This window comes from Carex rostrata, chromosome 3 (genome assembly GCF_964058835.1).
Source record: "Carex rostrata chromosome 3, lpCarRost1.2, whole genome shotgun sequence".
In the NCBI taxonomy this organism is placed as follows: domain Eukaryota; kingdom Viridiplantae; phylum Streptophyta; class Magnoliopsida; order Poales; family Cyperaceae; genus Carex; species Carex rostrata.
Window position 1 is genome coordinate 748,239 of NC_135920.1, and position 20,728 is coordinate 768,966.

The 20,728-nt window shown below is 33.9% G+C and overlaps 4 protein-coding genes across 4 annotated transcripts; 1 reads left to right on the top strand and 3 right to left on the bottom strand.

The window, feature by feature from the left end:
• Positions 1 to 4,033: 4,033 nt before the first annotated feature.
• LOC144552112 (putative magnesium transporter NIPA1) lies at positions 4,034 to 8,838 on the top strand. The gene is made up of 12 exons (XM_078300215.1): positions 4,034 to 4,126; positions 4,222 to 4,321; positions 4,414 to 4,467; positions 4,904 to 5,042; positions 5,285 to 5,341; positions 5,678 to 5,768; positions 6,091 to 6,251; positions 6,764 to 6,891; positions 7,197 to 7,334; positions 7,724 to 7,816; positions 8,282 to 8,455; positions 8,561 to 8,838. The coding sequence occupies exons 4-12, from the start codon at positions 4,919 to 4,921 to the stop codon at positions 8,570 to 8,572; spliced, it is 978 nt and encodes a 325-aa protein (XP_078156341.1). The 5' UTR covers positions 4,034 to 4,126; positions 4,222 to 4,321; positions 4,414 to 4,467; positions 4,904 to 4,918; the 3' UTR covers positions 8,573 to 8,838.
• Positions 8,839 to 11,166: 2,328 nt separating this feature from the next.
• On the bottom strand, positions 11,167 to 11,732 carry LOC144551060 (uncharacterized). The gene has a single exon (XM_078298859.1). It carries the CDS (start codon positions 11,717 to 11,719, stop codon positions 11,189 to 11,191), a length of 531 nt encoding a protein of 176 aa, XP_078154985.1. The 5' UTR covers positions 11,720 to 11,732; the 3' UTR covers positions 11,167 to 11,188.
• Positions 11,733 to 12,393: 661 nt separating this feature from the next.
• Positions 12,394 to 16,583, bottom strand: QUA1 (Nucleotide-diphospho-sugar transferases superfamily protein). The gene is made up of 5 exons (XM_078300216.1): positions 16,106 to 16,583; positions 15,324 to 15,617; positions 14,067 to 14,440; positions 13,354 to 13,504; positions 12,394 to 12,906 (listed from the first exon to the last, which is right to left on the bottom strand). Exons 1-5 carry the CDS (start codon positions 16,526 to 16,528, stop codon positions 12,631 to 12,633), a joined length of 1,518 nt encoding a protein of 505 aa, XP_078156342.1. The 5' UTR covers positions 16,529 to 16,583; the 3' UTR covers positions 12,394 to 12,630.
• A 1,262-nt stretch (positions 16,584 to 17,845) lies between these two features.
• LOC144552114 (wound-responsive protein-like protein) lies at positions 17,846 to 19,932 on the bottom strand. Its single transcript, XM_078300217.1, has 2 exons — positions 19,778 to 19,932; positions 17,846 to 18,134 (listed from the first exon to the last, which is right to left on the bottom strand). Exons 1-2 carry the CDS (start codon positions 19,846 to 19,848, stop codon positions 18,062 to 18,064), a joined length of 144 nt encoding a protein of 47 aa, XP_078156343.1. The 5' UTR covers positions 19,849 to 19,932; the 3' UTR covers positions 17,846 to 18,061.
• Between the last annotated feature and the right edge of the window lie 796 nt (positions 19,933 to 20,728).

A 20,728-nucleotide genomic window follows, 5' to 3' on the forward strand; every position in this document is an offset into this window, starting at 1 on the left:
GGAGGTACATCTATAAGCTTATTTTCTGTTAGCTCACGTATTTTATTAATTAATTAAACATCATCCAAGTTTCCCCCCCTTCTAGATATAGAGAATATATATATAAAAAGAATCAAATGCATGCACTAGTTGTACGTAGTCAAATTATGCTCGCCTCAATAAGTTCTAGAAATATAAATTTCTTGAATATATTCGTGAACGTGCAAATGAATTATGCATCACAAAATGTTATGAGAAGATAGTGTATTATTTTTTAATTTCATGAATGCAAAATCAGTTGGAATTCCAAATTTCTAATATCTTATTTTAGGTATAGTTTTTTTTTTTTTTTGAGAGAGAACTTTTTTATTTTAGGTAAACTCAAAAGAGTCTAAGATCGGATCATCAAAATTGGCGTCTCAGCGGCCATTTTTATTAATACCCAAAAAAAAGAAAAATTTAAAAATGCTCCTACCATCTGTTTTTTTTTCAAAACTGTCCCGACCGCTAGGCCCACGGGCGGCTCAATAAACCCACCAAACCGCCCCATGCAGAGGCAAGCCAGTCCTCTATTTTTTTTTAGAGATATTAATAATTTTGTGAAGAAAAAGTTTTCTTGTTTAGAGTGTACGCCAAAAAATAAGACATTTGATATATTTATGAAGTGATGTCGTAACTCTTTACTACAATTTATACAGGATACGCGCATGGGAATCAAATCTGCAACTGTTCAACATAATATCTATATTAAAATGTGCTTGGAGATTAAATTATATATTTTTTTCAATTATTTTACTATTTATTAAGTATTTTACAAAACTATTGTTTTCCGGTGATCTAGAATTGTCTAAAAACAACAATTTTGTAAAATACTTAATCAATAGTAAGAAAATTTAAAAAATATATAAAATTTAATCTCCAAGCACATTTTAATATGGATCGACTGTTTGAACTTTAAAAATCGTAAAACCGAATTATTGTAAGATGTTGTAACTTACAAATTAATGTTGTAAGTGGATTCCTCCTCATATTTAAATATTGACCCTTGTAAAATTTAGAACTAAAATTTGTTAATTATCTAAAATGAACTTTCAAAATTTTAGATCAAGTTAAATAAACTTAAAAAATGTTCATCTTGTCTCAAGCAAAATAAGTCCAATCTAAATAGATTTCACGTTTATGTCGATGATCTTTTGATACTCTTTTAGATTGAATCTATGAAAAAAAAAAAGGTAAAGAAAAATTAATTATATCAATTTTTACGCAAAATAGCTGCAATTTTCATGCATAATAGATATTTTTTATTAATTCTAGTTATTTCACGTGATTAAACAATAAAAAAATGACAATTATACCTCAAATATTACCTAATATTTGCACAAATAACTATTAGAGGAGCTAGCTTTGATTAATACACACACTTATTAATTATGGTTATTTCATGTGATTAAACAATAAAATACTTTTGCGCAAATAAAAATAATAATAATGAAGTTACATATAAAATCGCCAAAATTAATTATCAGTAATTGAGTATTATACGCGATCTATTTGATTTGACATATAATGAATTTGAGGTCTAATTAATACACCATGCAGTGGAAACCTGTAAAGTATTTTCATAATGGGTGATACACTATATATATATATTTATATATAAAAAAAATTAAACGTTGGAAATTATTGGAAAATGTTGGGTATTTGTGATAAAATACTTATAAAACTAGTTATGCCACAATCAAATATGCTATTCCATCTGATTTATTTTCTGTCTTTAGCCGCTAAAGATAGAAAATCGTTGACTTATTGAAAGTGCTCATTTCAGTCACCTCTTAATTATTATTATTTTTGTTTATTTTGTCGATCACACGGAGACAAACCGTTGTCACATTTAATTCAATCCATATACTTTTGAATGTCAAAAGATCGATATATGGAACTCTCGTTAACGGTTAACGGTTAACGGTTAAGAAAGACAGTGTTGTAAAAAACTGTTGTTTAGATCGATTGATTAATTGATTAATTAGTTACTGGCAGTAATTAAATTGTTGTGAATTTTTTCAATTAATCGACTGATTATTTTTCGATTAATTACTTGAGGATATACCGTTAACGAATACATACCGTTATTTACTACACTGAATAAAAATACATTTACAAAATGTATATTCAGAATTTTTCTTTCTAATTACTTTAACATGAAAGTTACATAACGAAGTTAATATAATTAGATTTAAATATATCATCCCAAAGTTATATATATATTTAAAACCTGCAGACTTGATCTTGATTCTTGAATTTCTCTTGAATTTTTAGCAATTTTATTCGTTAAACCTTTAAATTTCTTCATGCTCGTATTTCAAATCTAAAAAACCACTTATAAAATTTATAAGATATTATTTTGTCATATTAAAATATTTTGTATATAGTTCGTACTTAATAAAAAAAAATACTCAAAGACTCAAAGACGGAACTAAAAAATTTAGATTGAAGAAACCGAAAATAAAATGTATAATATATGACAATTAGAATTTGAACCAAAAATATACATGATCACAAAGTTAAATTATAACCATTAAAATATAAACACACATTTAATATTTTACTAGGAAGATCCAACTATATAAATTTTTTCAAGACAATAAAATTCAATCGAATTTCAATATACATAATAGAAAAAAATTACACTATAAAAGTAACTAGGTAGTCACTATCAGTTTTTTTTTTTTTTAAAAAAGAAATAACTAGGTAGTCACTATCAGGTTTAAAAAAAAAAAAAAAAACTAGGTAGTCAATATGAGGTTTTTAAAAAGTACAAAAGAAAAAACTAGGTAGTCACTATTAGAGGTTGAATAAAACCCGTTAAGGGTATACCCGCCCGTACCCGCCAGCTAGGGTACCCGTGCCCGAGCCCGGGTATGGGTCGGGTACTCGGGTACGCGAGTACGGGCAAAAACCGGACCAGACCCGTTATTTTAGACCAATACCCGAGTTTACCCTACCCGAGTTAACCCGTACCCGACTACCCATACCCGTATACCCGAGTACTGTTCATCACAGTTCAAAATTCAAAAAATTTGATTTTTCGCCCCAAAAAAATCAGAAAAATCAGAAAAAACCAGAAAAAAAAACAGCAAAAAAAAAAAAAAAAAAAAATACCCGTACCCGTACCCGCCTTACCCGTCAAGGGTACACGGGTAAGGGTATAGGACGGGTAGGGTATGGATTTTGAAAATTATACCCGCCATACCCGTACCCGAATACCCTTGTACCTGAGTATACCCGTACCCGAGACGGGTATACCCGGGGTACCCGTACCCGCCCGAGTTGCAAATCACTAGTCACTATCAGATTTTTAAAAAAAAGAAAGAAAAAGAAATAACTAGTATGTCACTGGTATTATCAGCTTTTAGGGCGTGTTTGGCCAGATCACTATTTACGTGGGAAAAAAAAAATTCAGTTCAACTGAATTTTTTTTTTCCCACGGGAACAGTGTTTTTCAGTTCAAATCCCACGCCCGCGCCCATTCCCATTTGTCTGCCGAACACGCCCTTAATGTTAATATGTTGTTGTCTCGTAGACAAAATATTTCCGACTAACAAAATTATATTATTTCACAGTCACATTGTTTCATTTAAATATCAGATAATATGCGCAACATTCTTTCCGAAATTCGGTGCATAAATTACCCACAGGATCACGAATTCGTGTCCTCCGCATTAACTAAAAAAAAAAATTCTTTTGAGTTAATATATTTAAACTGTCTGTTCTGTTTTAAAATTCGCGCAAATTAAATATCTACCAATGTTAAAAGACCTCTGCGTAAGCAAAATAGAAATAATACTAGTTGTAATTTAATGCCTGATGATTTAACTGCAAAATAAAAATAATATGAGGGTCCATCAATAAAAGATACCTGTCCTCTCTCTAATGACGCGCCTCTTTTACTTTTTTTATCTTTTACCTTTTCTATAATTTTTAAAAAACTTTGGAGTTCCTGAGAAAAATAACCGAACGTTGCCTTGTCATGTCATGCCCTCTCTCTCTCTCTGATGCTCCATGCACCGCTAGTTTCCTTCTGTATTTTCTAACTTTCTCGTTTTGTTGACTCCTCCTGGCGTGCATTAATTCAGAAAAATTCGAAAAGGTTCCATTAAGAAACTTTATTATTTATTTTTTTCTATTACATTTTTGGAATTGTTTCTCAGTTTCCTAATAAGTTTTGTTTAATTTTGTGAGAAGATTTTCTTCAAATTGAAGCCGAAGAAAAGAATTTCATCTCTCGTACATAATACATTGCATTTGATTCATTCGGATTTGGGCTTCGAAGAAATTCCCTAAGGTTTGATCAATAAATTCCAACATTTTCGATCACTACTATATATTTTCCTTATTAATTACGTAACTTTATTTGTTTCATTTTCTTTTTTACAGGGATTCGAGGCCCCAGAATCTGCACCATTCCGGTTCAATCCGTTCAATTCGAAGGTTTGTCGAGAAAGATTTGCATATATATTTTGTAAATTTTGTTTGTTGAAGTAATGCCATTAAAATAAGAAATTCTTTAATTATGTTTATCAATTTATCTGTCTATGTTACCAGCTTTTGTAATGTTAGTTTGCTGATATGTCACTCTTTCCTATATATATATGTTTTCAGGGATTTGAAATTGAATGCAGATCATCACCTCAAATTGCTAAAATATGAAGCACTTGCTTCATAGGTTTTGTGGGGCTGAATTGAATAGAACAAATCAACCAACCTAATTAAGGTTGTAAATTTAAGTATGTTCACACATTTGTTCTTTCGATTCTCTGTTTTTCTGTAACTTTTTGGCTTGCTTTTTGATTGGTTTTAACTATGTCTTGACTCGCTTCTAAATTTTTATTTATTTATTTATTAATTTGGCGTAGGATTTGAAGAGTTTGTTATAAAGAAGATGACTATATCAGACAATGCATTGGGTTTCCTACTGGCTTTGTCATCTAGCGCCTTCATTGGTTCAAGCTTTGTTATAAAGAAGATCGGCTTGAAGAAAGCTGGCGAGTCTGGCATCAGTGCATGTTTGTTTTCTTCTTCTTTCAATTAAAAGACTACATATTACCATCTAGTTGCAAATTATCTTTACTGATATCTTTATTTTATAAATAAATTTCTTTGTAAATCACATTAACATCATTATATTCATATGCTCATTCTAGTCCCGAACTCTAGTTTGATCATTTCTTTTTTTTAACTTGTAAGAAATGCACTGTTGTTCATAAACAGACTATTAAATTTTGTTATGTGGTGTTGTGTGTTTCAGCATCAGGAGGTTTTTCATACTTGTATGAGCCACTATGGTGGCTTGGCATGATGACCAGTAAGTTGCTAATTTCATTTTTTATTTCATTTTTTTTTCATTTTAGTATTTCGTCGCTTCAATTCAATACTGCCTTAATATAGTGTGGAAGTCAGTATGAAAGTAAATGAAAGCAGATGAAGCTTTTGTACCCATGCTTGATACCGATTCGGGGTTTTACTTGACTAGCACTGATATGGAACAAAAAATTAGAGAAAAAACTTTGCCATAACACACACAATCCAAAACTTTATCCTATACGAAACAGCACTGTAAAAAAAAAATTGTTCGAAACATGAAAGTACAGCTTTCTGTCTATATATAAGAATTTTCTATGTTTTCATGTACTTTATATAGTGATTGGTGGTGAGGCGGCGAACTTTGCGGCTTATGCATTTGCACCTGCTGTTCTTGTAACTCCTTTGGGAGCTATGAGCATAATTGTCAGGTACCATTTATAAGGATGAGATTATATTTTTTTGCATATTTAGATTTTGGCACAAGAAAGAACCTTCATGCGTCAGACTTTACTAGTTACTACAGATAAATATCGCCCGAGTCCTGAGCTGTAGTCTACTTCTTTGATTCCTTCCATTTTTTTTTTTTGCCAATTTTTTTGCGGAAACTACACCTCCTTTCTCGCTCTTAGATAGTGGGACAGAGCGATAAAGCAGGGGTAATGCGAAATTATTTGGAGAAGTGAGAAATGTGTTTCTTCCTTTTGACAAATCTGTTTCTGTATTAACTGGGAATAATTTATCTTTTTGCAGTGCAGTGCTAGCACATTTCATATTGAGTGAAAAGTTGCATATATTTGGTGCAGTGGGCTGTATTCTTTGTGTGGTGGGCTCCACTGGTATTGTAATGCATGCCCCGAAAGAGAGGGAGATACATTCTGTCAAGGAAATATGGCATCTTGCTTTTGAACCAGGTGTTTTGTCTTTGTTTACTGTTCATTGTTCTTAATTAGTAGTAATAATCACCATCACATGAAGCAATGACATCCTCTTCTTTGTTCTAATTAATCAGAATTTATTTGGTAATTTCAATGTAAGTTAATGCTGCTCTTTCTGAAATCTCTTTATACCGAACTTATATACATATAATATGAAATTAAGGAATGAATAGTAGAATTAATAATCGCTGAATACCAGATGCCGAGCTTCATTGAGACAGAGAGGGACTACGGCCCCAAAAGATTTTGAGACCTAATTATATTTTCTTAAGGAGTTTGAAGCATCATACCATGATTATGCTATAAAATTATCATCTTACTATGCAGAGCTGCTGTGATTTAACTGCTGAATACCTAATTCATTTCTTTTAGTCAATCTAAGGGTGCAGTCCCCATATTACTTTATAATCAAGAATGATTACAAATTATATATTTATGCAATTTATTTTTTCTCTCTTACATGCTTTCTTTCATTTCTATGTTAACAGGGTTTATAGTTTATTCATGCATCGTCGTGGTGTTTGTTCTTGTTCTAATTCTCTATTTCGCACCACGAGGAGGGAGAAAGCAAATGCTAGTATATATCAGTATATGTTCCCTTATGGGTTCAATTACGGTAAGTCAAAGGCATAACAAAAAAATGCACAAGCTTTATGTTACTTTTGGTACATAATTATTCCTTGTAAAGGTGAACTTTGCTTTTCAACTTGTTTTATTGAAATGTGTTGAAAATACCATACCCTCTTTCTTGCTCACTACTTGGAGGGATGATTTGTCAAGAACAAGGGCAATTTAGCCCTTTCCTTGAAAGAGATTGGTGTTATGGGGATGAGGAATAATTGAGATTTGGAAGTTACAAACTAAAATTTTATATATAACACTATCTCACATCTTTGTTTCCTATTTTGGGTGCTCTAACAGGTTATGAGTGTAAAGGCTGTGGCAATTGCTTTGAAGTTGTCATTTTCAGGCAATAATCAGTTCAAGTATGTGCAGACTTGGTTTTTCGTGGCAGTTGTTATTATTTGTTGCCTTGTACAACTGAACTATTTAAACAAGGTAAGTAAATTTTTAATCTAAATAAGAACATAATGATTTAAATCGAAAGCGAGTCCAAGATTAGAACACCATGCAAGAATTTGGTACCATTTTATTATGATTGAGGTTTAATTAATATAGAAACAGTGTAAGTATTAAACTGCTAAAACGTGGCACCAATGCAGTAATTGTTGAGGTTTTTATGAAACATGTCCAGTTCCAATTCTTTATTTCTTTCTTAGTGCACTTTAGTATCTAAGGAAATTCGTCTCTTTTATCCATCCATTTCTGAATTGAACTCAAGAATAAGGCACATGGATAAAAAAAATAGTAATGCGTGTTACCAACTTTCTTGTGAGGCATGTTGTTCAACTTAAATCTAAATTTATATATATCATGTGAAAATGTAGGCATTGGACAAATTTAATACAGCGGTGGTTTCTCCAGTGTATTATGTCATGTTCACAATCTTCACCATTGTTGCTAGCATGATCATGTTCAAGGTCATATATTACTATCCACCCTCCTAAAAGGACACAAATTTGTAGTGAAGAAGTTATTAAATCTCATTACATATAACATGAAAAGGCTCAACCTAAATTTAAATGGGATTCTGCATCCTCTGTCCATGCGAGCCGTTTAATCAAACTAAAGTGGTTTATATTTCATCTTGCTTTTTGGGGAATTTTTTAGCTTTTATGACAGCAGATATGAATTCATCCAAATGGATAGGTGCAGGTGCCATACTGAAAATTGACCGGCCATAACTGTTCTGGTGTTTGTCATTATGTTAATACTTCACATGTACTGCATTTCATTACCCTTTTTCTTAACAGACAAATTTGCACCAGAAAAATAATTTGCTTAAGCCAAGTTTGTTGCCTAAAATGCTTAGACCATTAATTATAGCCTAAGTAAATCAGATTTTCAATTATAATCTACTAAAACAGCACATAATTAATTTTCAGGAGTGGGACTCACAAAACATATCAGACATTGTGACAGCAATGTGCGGCTTCATTACAATTCTGTGTGGCACCTTCATTCTGCACAAAACGAGAGACATGAGCGAAAATTTGGCCGCAATACCAACTCAAGTGCCTGTTATCAGAACATCAGAAGTTGAGATTCCTAAGATAGATGTATGCCTTTCTCCTAATACAGTAGATTCTGATTCTCCTACTTCTACTTCAAAATTACATTCTCCCCCTGTCTCACCTTCATGACAGTATCCAATCAAATTTTAGGGGCCAAATTGATGGAAGAATGTCTAGTTCCACTTTTGCCAAGGTGATATTCTTAATTTTCTGAGAGGATATTAGCTTCATGAAAGAAAGATTTCCAGGCTTAGAAACAGAGGATGATTCTATGTATAGAGAAAATTTCAATTAGAGAAAATGCTAAATTAATTTGCAAAAGTTGAGGCATTGAAGCATAATTCATGGATTTATTGTATGAGTAAAATATGTCATCGATCATTTGTATTATTAAGCTAAATTAATCTCTGCCCTTCATAGTGTTACCCTTTACGATTGGTTCTTTGATTGTATAAAACTTCTAATTCTTAGGGACTGAATAGGAATTAAAAGTTTTAGTCATTATATATTGCTATTTGGTCTACAAAGATCCAGAGCTTTCAGTTTGGTTCTGAATATTTATCAACTGTAACATTTCGGTTTTCTTTGTCATCAATTGGTAAAAACTGAAATAAAATGTTAGTCAGTGCTGCATTGATAAACACAATTAAGCCTTTAATGAAATATAACATTAATTAAATGGTTTATCATATCACATTAACATTGAATAAGATTTAGGGTCCATTAATTAATTGCTAAAACGAAATTGTAATCATTTGCCACTTCTCAAACAAACTTCGCACTTAAGCAAACGGCCTCTTGAATAGATAATAAATGCCTCTCAACTACTGCATTGCTTATCGTTTGATATATATAGGACTGCTGATCAAGTTCACGTGTCACTCAAGGTCAAACATATATATATTGGCTAATATCAAAACGTTTGTACCAAGCCTCCCATGCAATCAAGTCATTTTTCTATTTTTAAAGTCCAAATGATCAATCTGAACCGTTAAATGTGATTTCTATATTAAAATGTGCTTGGAGACCAAATTTTATATTTTTTAGAATTTTTTTACTATTTATTAAGTCACTTTGAAAATCAGATTTTACTGTTTGCCAGCAAATTAGCCGGGCTCTCTCTCTCTCTATATATATATATATATATATACAGAGAGAGAGTAAGGCTACGCTACTTCGTGAATTAATGGGGGTGTTTTAATTCACGCTCATTTCTCTAGTTTCGAAGTCCAAATAGTCGATCCAAATCATTAGATGTTTAAAAAACGTGCTTGGCACATTTTACATTTTTTGAAATTTTTTTACTATTTATTAAGATGATTTTAAAATTGTTGTTTTTATTAAAATTCTGCACCATTAAAAATCAGCGATTTTCAAACCATCTTAATAAATAGTAAAAAAATTTCAAAAAATGTAAAATTCGGTCTCCAAGCACATTTTAATATAAATTAAATATCTAATTGTTTTGATCGGCTATTTTGAACTTTGAAATTAGAGATATGAGCGCGAATTAAAACAACCTCATTAATTCACGAAGTAGCGAAGCCTTACTCTATATATAGAGAGAGAGATGAGCTATGCTACTCAATGGAATAAAACACGTTGGTGCTCCATGACACTATATTTTTATTTTGAAAATCCAAATGACCGATCCGAACCGTTCAACATGATCTCTATATTGAAATGTGCTTGGAGACCAAATTTTACATTTTTTGGAATTTTTTTACTATTTATTAAGCAATTTTGAAAATCGCTGATCCGATGGTCAAGAAATTTTTACTGTTCACAGCAAAACAACAATTTTCAAAATTGCTTAATAAATAGTAAAAAAAATTCCAAAAAACGTAAAATTTGGTTTCCAAGCACATTTCAATATGGAGATCACATCTAACGATTCGGATCGGTCGTTTGGACTTTTAAAATAAAAATACAGCGTGGAGTATAAACGAGTTTTTACTCCATGGAGTAGTGTAGCTCATATATATATATATATACCAGAAGTTTATGACAGTACCCCGACCTCCGACCTTCTCCTCTAAGTTGATAGTTTAACTTATTAGGAGAACCAATATTGATTAACGATCATATACTTATCATAATATAATAAAGAATGGAGGTGGATCTTTTTTTTAATATTTTTTTAGGAGAACTATTGAACGATCATATACTTATCATAATATTATAAAGAATGGAAGTGGATCTTTTTTTTATATATATTTTTTAGGAGAACCATTGAACCAATGAATGAAAGGATGAGTGGTTGATCATATATTTTTTTTTATAAAGAATGGAAGTGGATCATAAACAATTAATGCTTAATAACTTTTGCATGCTTTTTGACTGAAATTTAACTAATGCCTTAAATAACTCTCTTACTTAATTATAGTTTAATTGGCTGGAACTCCATGCTGTTCTACTAATTAATGTTGTTTATAATTAAAGAATTGAAAATTACACACCATTGCAACTCAAAAAATAATTTACCATGCATATGCCAATAAGATAACAAACATTTCTCAGGATCTCTATTTTTATTTTCCACGCAAGAATACTATTAAACAATTAATCAAGCAAACTGCAGTGCTTTACCAAAAGAGAAGTATGATATTATTCTACTAATTTCATTATACAAGAAAAAAATTCTAACAACAGCTAGCAAGTTAACAAACAAACTAATTAATATTAGTGAAAGTGTGAAACTACAAGTTAATTTTCATGCAAACTAACTTGTACAATTTAACCTAACTACGTACATATTATGTACGCATGCATGCTTGATCAGTATTCAACAGGAGGCGCCAAATTGAGGTCAAGCAATGGCTTCTCCACCTTTGCAAATTCCTCCATCAGAGGTGAGTCGAGATCAATGCGCGCTTTCCCGAACTCCTCCTCCTCGCAACTCTTTCTCATGCAATCAACAATTTTTTCAACTGACTGTCCCGACATCTCCATGAGAATCAGCGCTGCTCTGGTAACCTCGTCTGTGATATGATCCCAGTTAACGTTGCTAGTCTCCTGTACAGCATGCAGTTTAGGCTTTTGCTTTTGCTTCATATTCATGCCGCGCCATGGACGGTCCGGGTGGCAGCGCATGTGGCCGAATAACGCCTTCCATGAGTTGAACTGCTTCCCGCACTCGGTGCAAGGTGCAATGGCAGCACTGCTTTTGAAGACTGAGGCACGGTTAGGGTTTGGTTTTCTCTTCATAGGCTTGCACTTGAGAGGCATGATGGTGGTGGTGCCATGTAAGAGACGGGAGGAGGGAGCGGAGTTAGAGGGGAAAGAACCATTGAAAGGTGAACAATCCATGGTGAGCAGCGCAACTTGACTTAATTGAGTCATTAATTAATTGTTAATCTAGGGTTTATATATATGCTACTGGGATCCTGGGGACAAAATTAATGGGGATAAACTACTTAATGGAGTGGCAAGTGGCAACTGCCAACTGGCAATTGTGGAGTAGTGAGCGGTTATTGTTAGTGGGACTATAGAGGTGCGTCGAACAGGCGCCGATAAGTATCCACTCGTTGATCACGATTCACTACGTGGAGCAAGAGCAAGGCGGTTCGAATCAGATCGTATTCGTGTGCGTGCCTAAGAAATTACTTATCGGCCCAGTTTAAAGATAAGTACTGTTCTCGGCCCGGAAAGCATTAGGATTTGGGCTCATGGGTTCCGTTCAGAAGCCCAAAAACCGAAATCACAACCACGCAACGCATCTATCGAAATCAAAACAAATTATTAGATTAGATGTGGCCAACTGGAATTCTGATTTCATTTGTTAATTGAAGTGCTGATGCAACCAACCAGTAGTCCACTATGGCCGATGCTTTCGAAAAATTACCCCAAAGTATTTGGTTATATTATATAAACTCAGACACCTTTTCAGGCCGCAAAGTTAACACTAAAAAAATGTGTTTCAACCTCGTTATAAATCACAAAAGCACACGTCTAATCCAATGCATTCTGATGCAATTAAAGAATGTTTCTCCAAACTAGCTTTTTCAGCAGTATTCTTACTTACATTTGTTGTGAGAAATGAACCAAATCCCTCATTCTAACCAACAGTGATTACAATATTTGCAAATCGGAAAACAACTAGAAAAAACATGTACTACCAGCTACCAACATAACCTTAAAAATACATGTAATTAAATGCTATATATATTATGATAGAGCTAGTTGCTTGTGGTCACACGTGAACCTTCAATTAAACATTCCTAAGCTGGAAAATTACACCGACGAACAAACTCCATGTCATAGTCCACATACTTGGCCCACAGAGGCCTAAACTGGTTCATGGCAATGTCAAGCCATGGTTTCATGTTACCATTAAAATGCACCACTGCTGCATTTTTAATCTCCTCCATGCTTATACTAGGGTTATAACCTAACCCGAGCACATGCCACGATTTATCAAGCGGTTTTGTTGTCGAGTAGTAGGTGATGAGACCTGGCGGTAAGGTTCCCAATTTCCATAGAGTTCGGTTCTCATTCTGTGTAAATAAAAAATATTGTTTTTTGTTAGAAGAATTATTAAAGTGTAGAACCAACAAGTATAATACATAATTTTGGTGGTTCTGCTTGGGTATTGATCTCATTTGATCAAGATTTAGCCACTTTTTAAAATCATATCTTAAACATTCGTTGATACATAAATTACAATACAGGTATTGAGACACAGATGAACGAGGCTCAATTGCACACCACTTGTGTTCTAATTCAACAATGTCGAGGATTAGTTGTACAATTATTAATTGAGCTGTGTCCTGAGTCCAAACAAAAGTAAACTATTGCTCCCTTGCAATTGGGAATCAGTTGGGGCATAAATGACCTGAACTAACACTTGATTACATATTTTACAGTGTTCTGAGGTTCGATTGGGCTTTGTTACGGCCTATATTTTTGTACAAGTCAAAACTACCAACATCTAGTTCACATACCAGATTCTGCCAATAGTGGTACTGCTCGGTGCATTTCTCTTTCCTCCACGCATCTAGGTCAAAAAAGTTCATACCATAAGCCCATCCACAGGCATTTGGGTCAAACTTTTCCTTTATCAGTGGGTGTGAGAAGTTCATATACTGGGCATACCTATTATTAGATGCAACATTATTACCCTTAGTACTATTCTTCTTTGAGGCATATGCTACAAAATAAAATAATATGGAAAAATTTAATTGCTAGGTCCATTGTGTAAAGCATTAGTTGCAAATGTACCAAACTTTCCAGGTGTTGTTCAGATAACTCCCAAATATTCTACAAGAAAATAGTAAAAACTAAAGGTAATAAACATCCAGACAATTCTCTCAAAAAAACATCCAGAAAAATTTATGAAATGCCTTTGGATTGTAGTACAACTACAAAATTTGGTTTCACTACAACCCACTAGTGAAACAAGGCAAAGTTCAGCTACAGTATTTGGTTTATGCTACAACCTACTAGTTGCACGAGGGAAAGTTGATACCTACAGCTTTGAAGCAACAAAATTACAAAATCACCATCTTGCCTCTTAATTAAAAATAAGGATGATATCTCAAAAGTATCTTCGAACTTTCATCAACAAAAATATTAAAGTAGAAAAAACGAGAACAAAATTTCAAAAATAAATTCAGGCAAGTATACCAAAATACCCCTGGATAAAGTGTAGCTTTACCTGTGAAATGATCCAAAGCACGTCTCAACTGCACCATTAACCTTCCCATCCATATCAATCTTCCAAAGGTCGGTAAGGTCACGCTGCACCACCACATCATCATCCAAGAACAATATGCGGTGGAGCTTGGGGTACATTTCAGGAAGGTAAAACCGGAGATGGTTAAGCATGGAGAGATACTTTGGGTTTCTGAATTTCATGTTGGTTGTATCCTTGGTTGCATTTTCAAGCTTGTTCTCAAAGTAGAAACGCTGGAGGTTGGCTGATTCCAGCTGGCGTAATACCGGTACATAAGAAGAGTTGAGGAACTTGTAGTCTTCAACAGCTTTCACTTCTATGTGGGCACCTGCATATTCCTTTAGCCTGAACATGACCTAATAAAAAGGGAAGGAATAATGAAGTTATATTCCACCCATAAAACCCCAAAATGACTTTAATAAACCACCAGAAAACTAGTAGGAGCTAGACATACTCTACTTTCTCCCAAGTCATTTTCTCCTTAGGAGCTAGACTTACCCTAAATTCTGTTTCTACTGATATAAATGAAGAGACCAAGGTGTAAGTGCGGACACTTTTGAAATATAAATGAAGATGGGGGATTGGAGCTATTTCTCATATGCAGAGTATGTACTAGATACCTCAAGGTTTTGACGGCTGCTATGAAAAGCAAACCTAACTTCAATAAAACATTTGTAGTACTGTATACCAATATTGTGCAGGTCAGGTGGCATAGCTGATCATACTACTGTCAACTAATCTTACTGCAGTGTTGTCAGTACACACATATACACAGAATAATTAAAACAAAAATGTAGCAAAATACAAATATAGAATTCAAAAGATATCTCATTTGTACCAGTGATATGGGTTAGTAATTCATGATGGCCATGTTTGGTAGAGAGATAAAGTAGAGGGATAGGGTTATATATGGGAATAACTGTTATCGCCATTCTCACATGGGATCAGAGTCATCTATTATCCCTCCACCTTATCCCCTACCAAACATAGCCTATAACAATATAGAGAATGTGCTACAGCCATGGATAAATGGGGAGAACTTTCTCCTTCCTTACTGTACACCCCCTCTATCCTTCCTTCCTCACTGTTGTCCAATTCTACAAATTTTCTGATAGAATTTGAAAAAAAACTGTGGACTGTAGCCATGTAGGAAACCAAGGAATGTGAGATATCTCCTTTTTGAAGGGTATACATGACATTCAGAGTTATTGCAGGGCTATGCATCGAATTCTTACATACTTGCATTGCACCAAGGTTCATACGGTCAGTGACTACGTGGAAAACATGGCGTGAAGGGTCCTTCGAATTCTTCACAGCTGAGTTGACCACAACTGAGGCTGCGAGCACATTGTCAGAGAAGATTGCATAGTGGTAAAGCCGCGGGTCCTCCAGCTCCGGAGCAGGTTGGACTGGGTCTGTGTACTTTTCTGGGTGAGCCACCCGCTCAGCAGTCAGCTTCATGGCCAGACAGTGGAGGGACTTGGGGATCGATTTTGCTGCAATGAGACTTGAAAATGCGCCACTCTTCTTGGCCTGAGAGGGGGAATTGGAGATTAGATGAAATCTAAGACAAAATAACAGACTGACCTTGAAAATGGATGGTCTGTGCCGTATCATGTTTGAAATGAACTGGTATCAACTTGCCATCCAGTATGGAATGTATAACTGATAATTACAGGAAGAAGAACTGACTGGTTTGCTCTAACCAGGTATGCACAGCTGGCACAGCACCAACCTAACTAATTAATCATGTATCAGAAAACCCTAGTAGTCTACTGTTACAGGTTGGGCTGTGGCTAGGAAGGGTTCGCAAAATTTTAATGTCATTAATTAGTCAAAAATAGAAAGCCAAGCACACAGCACACTCATGGCAAATCAAACTATGCTTAATAGCCAATTAAAGGAGCTTCGTTCAGTGCTGGCTCAATATTGAACCTCACCGGTATGGTTACGTGAAATTATGCAACCTCCTACTGATGGATATACTACATTAGAAAAAAAAAATATCTACAATTATCTACCTTAGTTAACTGCTCATTTGCTGCAAAGATTGCATCTTTGAGCCGCTGGATCTTCAGCTGGGGATCAAAAGAGTCCTTTGAAGAGGAGATGAGCGCACGTGAGGATGAAATGAGGGCACGAGCATCCCTCTCGAATGTCGACATATCCTGTGGCGGATTTGAAGAGAGCAGGGTAGAGAAATTTTGCGAGAGGTTAGAGAAGAGGCGCGATTGTTTGGAGGTCTCCAGCGATAGCTTTCGTGAGGAACCCGCGTAGAGAGAAGAGACATAGGAGAGATCGGTGAGCTGCTTTCGTAGGAGATCAGCTCGTGCTCGAATTGGATCTGGAGAGGAAGTGGCAGTGGAAAGCAGGAGTGTTGAGTAGCAGAAGAAGAGAATGGGGAGGAGAAGAGAGAGAGTAGGGTTTCGAATCCGGATCGCCATTGACGGTGGAGCGGGGGGGAGTGAGACTGTGAGTGTGGGTTCTGGCCTTCCGGGTTGATTGTGATACTTAAAGTATCTGTGTTCTTTTCAACGATGATAATTTTTTAAGGAGGTGGCCTCTGCTTACACTGATCACTGGGTCCCATTTCAAGTATAACCCATTTGTCAGTGACAATGGAACTTTTGAAGAGCACCCTTTGATGGACGTGTAGTAATTTATTGATTGAAGTTATGCAGACCGACCAGATTTCTGGTAAAAGATGACAATAAAAGCGGGGATTGTTAGCGCGTTTAGGTTCCCTGTAGCAGAGAGCGTGTGGTGCTTAGTTGTATGACTAAGCTGCTAAGCTAGTACAGTGACAAATGAATTATTCAGGTTCCGATCGACGGGGTCAAATTTTGTCATTTGAGAATAATTTGAATATAATTTATGAATAATTCGAAATTATATATTAAATCTGGATCAGAGATTTCAGTTCCACAAGAGAGTAAAAAAAATTCATAAATAATTCGGTAAAAACTCTTCAACCGAATAATATGTTATTCTAATTAAAAAAATCCGACACCCAAAAAATGAATTATTTACAAATAAATTCCGAATTTTATCACTATGCAAGCTAGAGTAGAGACTTCGCACCTAATTAGAAAAATATGAATAAAAAATATGCATGCTGTTTTCTATATACATACAACTGATATATTTGAATTTTCGAAGCATTAATGAAGTTCAATGTAAAATAATTATCTAAGTTCTTATTTGAGCTTTTAACAATCACGACTTCTTATATTTTTTTTCTGTGTATATATTACTAGAATTATATTTCGGACTACGCCAAAAGAACGTACAAATTGGAGAACAAATTTGATTTTTAAATTGATAAAAATAATACCAAATGGAATTCGACATAACGTGTATAAAGTTTTAATAGACGATTACATAATAAAGTAATTAATTTGTATCTTCAATTAATGCCTCATGATAGACATTTATTAGTAAAATTATATATAATTTACAGTCACTACGATTGAAGTTAACAATAATAAATAATTAATTTAATTACTAAAAACGATTGATGACATGATACACTTTTAGAGGTCTTGAATCTCAACCAATTTTACAGAGTAAAGTTATACACGCGCAGATCATGAAATCAAATATTCAGGTGAAGAACCATGTCCTTTTTATTTAAAAAATAATAAATAATAAATTTAATTAATAAAAACGATTGATGACTTGATAACAGAGGTGATATATCGTATTATCATGGAAGAATAAGTTTTCACATATCTCATTAAATCACGCGATGAAAACATGAATGAAACCAAACCAAAAAAACCAACACTTGATCACATTCCAAGTATTACATCAATATCATATTATCATACATCAAATACAATGCAGATAACATCACTGAAAACATATCAGGTAACAGTACCCAGAATATTGCTACAACACTATAACATAACACACTTGCAAAACACACCTACATTTTTTTTTTTTGTGATTTTGTCAAAACAATATAAAAGTCCGCCTTATTCAGTCATAATTGGCTTGTTCTCATTGGCCTTGGGCTTCTGCTCCTTGTACTTCTGCTCGTCATTTTTCCTGTAAGAGATTAAATACAGAGAATTAAGAGGATATTTTTGGGTGAAAACAATAAAGAGGAAGGTAGGCCAATTTTTTAATAGCAAAATTAATCTCTGCACAAAGTATACCATTACCAAGGTTAGCATCCAGTACAAGAGAAATAAAGCTAATAGCAGAAAGTATTAGATCAATACAACAAACAATCCGGGTATTAAGGGTGGAAGAACTTCCATATGTTAGTGTCAAGTAATATTTTTGGAACAAGAAAAGCTGAAAGAAAGAATAAGCAAACAAAGCAACAAAATCAATATATCTACTAAGTATTTCTGTAATATGATATATAAAAGAAGAGGAGGGCTCAAATGCCTCCATTTTTTGTGCCTCCACCGTGCCTCCATTTATAAAACATTAATAACTCAAAATTTAAATCATAAATATCAAAATAAAACCGTTAGATGTGATCTATGTTATTTTATCTATGTGCTCATAAATGATAATTTTTTGCTGTTTTTATGTGAATCAATAATTTAAAAAATCAACGTCTAAAAATTATCCACATTAGTACGATTTTACAAGCTCGTCATGAGAACCAAAACAAAGTTGAAATGCTATAATTTTTTACACGTGCATAGACAAAATGATGTAGATCATATCCAACGGTTTTATTTTGACTTTTTAAGTTTTAAATTTTGAGTTATTAAAGTTTTTAAAAATAGAGGCATTTGAACCCCCTCGTAAAAGAATCAATTTATTTACAACTACAAACAGAGCAAAAATCAATTCCAAACCAGTGGTACAAATTTCACAGTAAACTAAGATAACTGTTATACATGAACAAACGAAAATAATCAGGACAGTGAAGGTGGAAATAATTTTACAGTCACCCCTAAAACACCTCAAAATATTATCCACCACAGAAAACTTGAATATCTGATTTATAGGCCACTGGTTGCAAATGCTAATTGAAGACCTTCAGCAAAACACATTAAATAACCCAACTTTTGAATTAACTATATTTTTATAATTCGCCAATCCTGCTACTGAAGAATTAAATCATCCAATATACCAAGGGTGTACACACAAGTAAAATTCACACTTCACCAAGGAAGAACATCAATTTGGGATAACAAAAAGCAAAAAATAATATTTGTTAACAAACTCAACAAATGGTACTTGTTAATTTTTCACAAAACTAATAAAGGAAGCCTTCTCATTTAAATACTAAACAATGCAACAAAGGGTGTTTTATAACCCTTGACCTAAGCAACTGAGAAAGCATCCCAACATCATTAAATTATACAAAAAATATGAACCAAATTTATAATTGTATCTCAGGACATTTAAAACATAAGGTTTAAAACCAATATGAAAGAACCTGTCTTTTTTCTAAGAAATTAGCCAAAAAAAAAGGCTTTAGAAATTATCACACATCTGCAAAACTAAAAGCCAATAGCTTCTATAATATCCCTAAAAGCGATTGGATTTCACTAATTCCTACTTTTGTTACAATAATTCAGGAGGGAAACAAAAAGTGTATCTACTGATTCCCTCTCTATATCTCTCTATTGTAACAATCGTGAGAGCTACTGTCAGACACAACAATCAACAAACAGCAACAACGTACGAAAAAAACAAAGGAGACAAGGAAGAGGTGAGGTTACCGGCGATCGGAGGGGCCACCCTTCTGGCTGAGGAAGGAGCGGAAGAGGGGCGAATTCACGTCGTAAATCATCTTCTCACCGGCGGCGAATTCTAGGGTTTTCCTTTTTCTGCAAAACTGAGGCCACAATATTTTACTTCTTTGAGATTTGATCCGAATTCATGAGTCTTCTAGCCGACATTTGTATGTGCTTCTACGAGGTTCGAGGTTCGCTATCTAATTGGGCCGTAACCGACGTCCAGCCCAGTTTGAATTATGTAAATTTAGGCCCATATTAGAGATTCCTGGCTCAATTCCGTTACAAGGCACTGGTGCAGTGGTGCATGAGTGCATCGGTTCCGCAACTCCGCTAGCGCCAATACTCCGTTAAATCCCTTTTGATATTTTTCAGTGATCATCAGCAACTGTCCAACATGTCCTGTTCTGTTCATACTCTATAGGGGTTTAAATTGTGCAGGAGCTTGAACTATTTGCTAATAGTATAGACTATAGAGTGAGGCTATGGTACTTCACAATATACACCTATCAAGTGTGTTTTGATACAACAGACACCAGATTTGTGTCAAGATGTGCGCCGAATAAAAAACCGATACACATGACATGCTTTGCAAAGCAATCTCACTCGTAATACTTTGAATTTCTTTCCCTTGTAACATGCAAAAGCATACATATGTGCTATTTATGCCTCTCATCTCATTATATAAGTTCATCAGACTTGATTTAGTAGGATGTCAGAATAGTAAACTATATTAAGGAAGAAAAATTTAGTATTTAGTATAGAGTATTTTAGAATATGTCATTTATAGAGTTCTCTCTTTAGAGCTTTATGTTATTATAAATATATCTCATTTGTACTCTACGCAATAATGAAATAAAAAATACAATTAAGATCATTACTCATAAAATTATGTCTCTTGTTTCTAGCCTCTTCTTTAGGAAACCCTAACAATAT

Bases quoted from the DNA above. Each gene is read 5' to 3' on its own strand.
- LOC144552114 (XM_078300217.1), bottom strand. From the start codon at position 19,848: ATGATTTACGACGTGAATTCGCCCCTCTTCCGCTCCTTCCTCAGCCAG. The intron at 18,135-19,777 runs GTAACCTCACCT...AATCTCTTACAG, and splicing joins GGTGGCCCCTCCGATCGCCG to GAAAAATGACGAGCAGAAGT.
- LOC144551060 (XM_078298859.1), bottom strand. From the start codon at position 11,719: ATGGATTGTTCACCTTTCAATGGTTCTTTCCCCTCTAACTCCGCTCCC.
- QUA1 (XM_078300216.1), bottom strand. From the start codon at position 16,528: ATGGCGATCCGGATTCGAAACCCTACTCTCTCTCTTCTCCTCCCCATT. The intron at 15,618-16,105 runs GTAGATAATTGT...TCCCCCTCTCAG, and splicing joins CAAATGAGCAGTTAACTAAG to GCCAAGAAGAGTGGCGCATT. The intron at 12,907-13,353 runs GTATGTGAACTA...TTATTTACACAG, and splicing joins ACCACTATTGGCAGAATCTG to AATGAGAACCGAACTCTATG.
- LOC144552112 (XM_078300215.1), top strand. From the start codon at position 4,919: ATGACTATATCAGACAATGCATTGGGTTTCCTACTGGCTTTGTCATCT. The intron at 5,769-6,090 runs GTACCATTTATA...ATCTTTTTGCAG, and splicing joins GCTATGAGCATAATTGTCAG to TGCAGTGCTAGCACATTTCA. The intron at 7,335-7,723 runs GTAAGTAAATTT...GTGAAAATGTAG, and splicing joins AACTGAACTATTTAAACAAG to GCATTGGACAAATTTAATAC.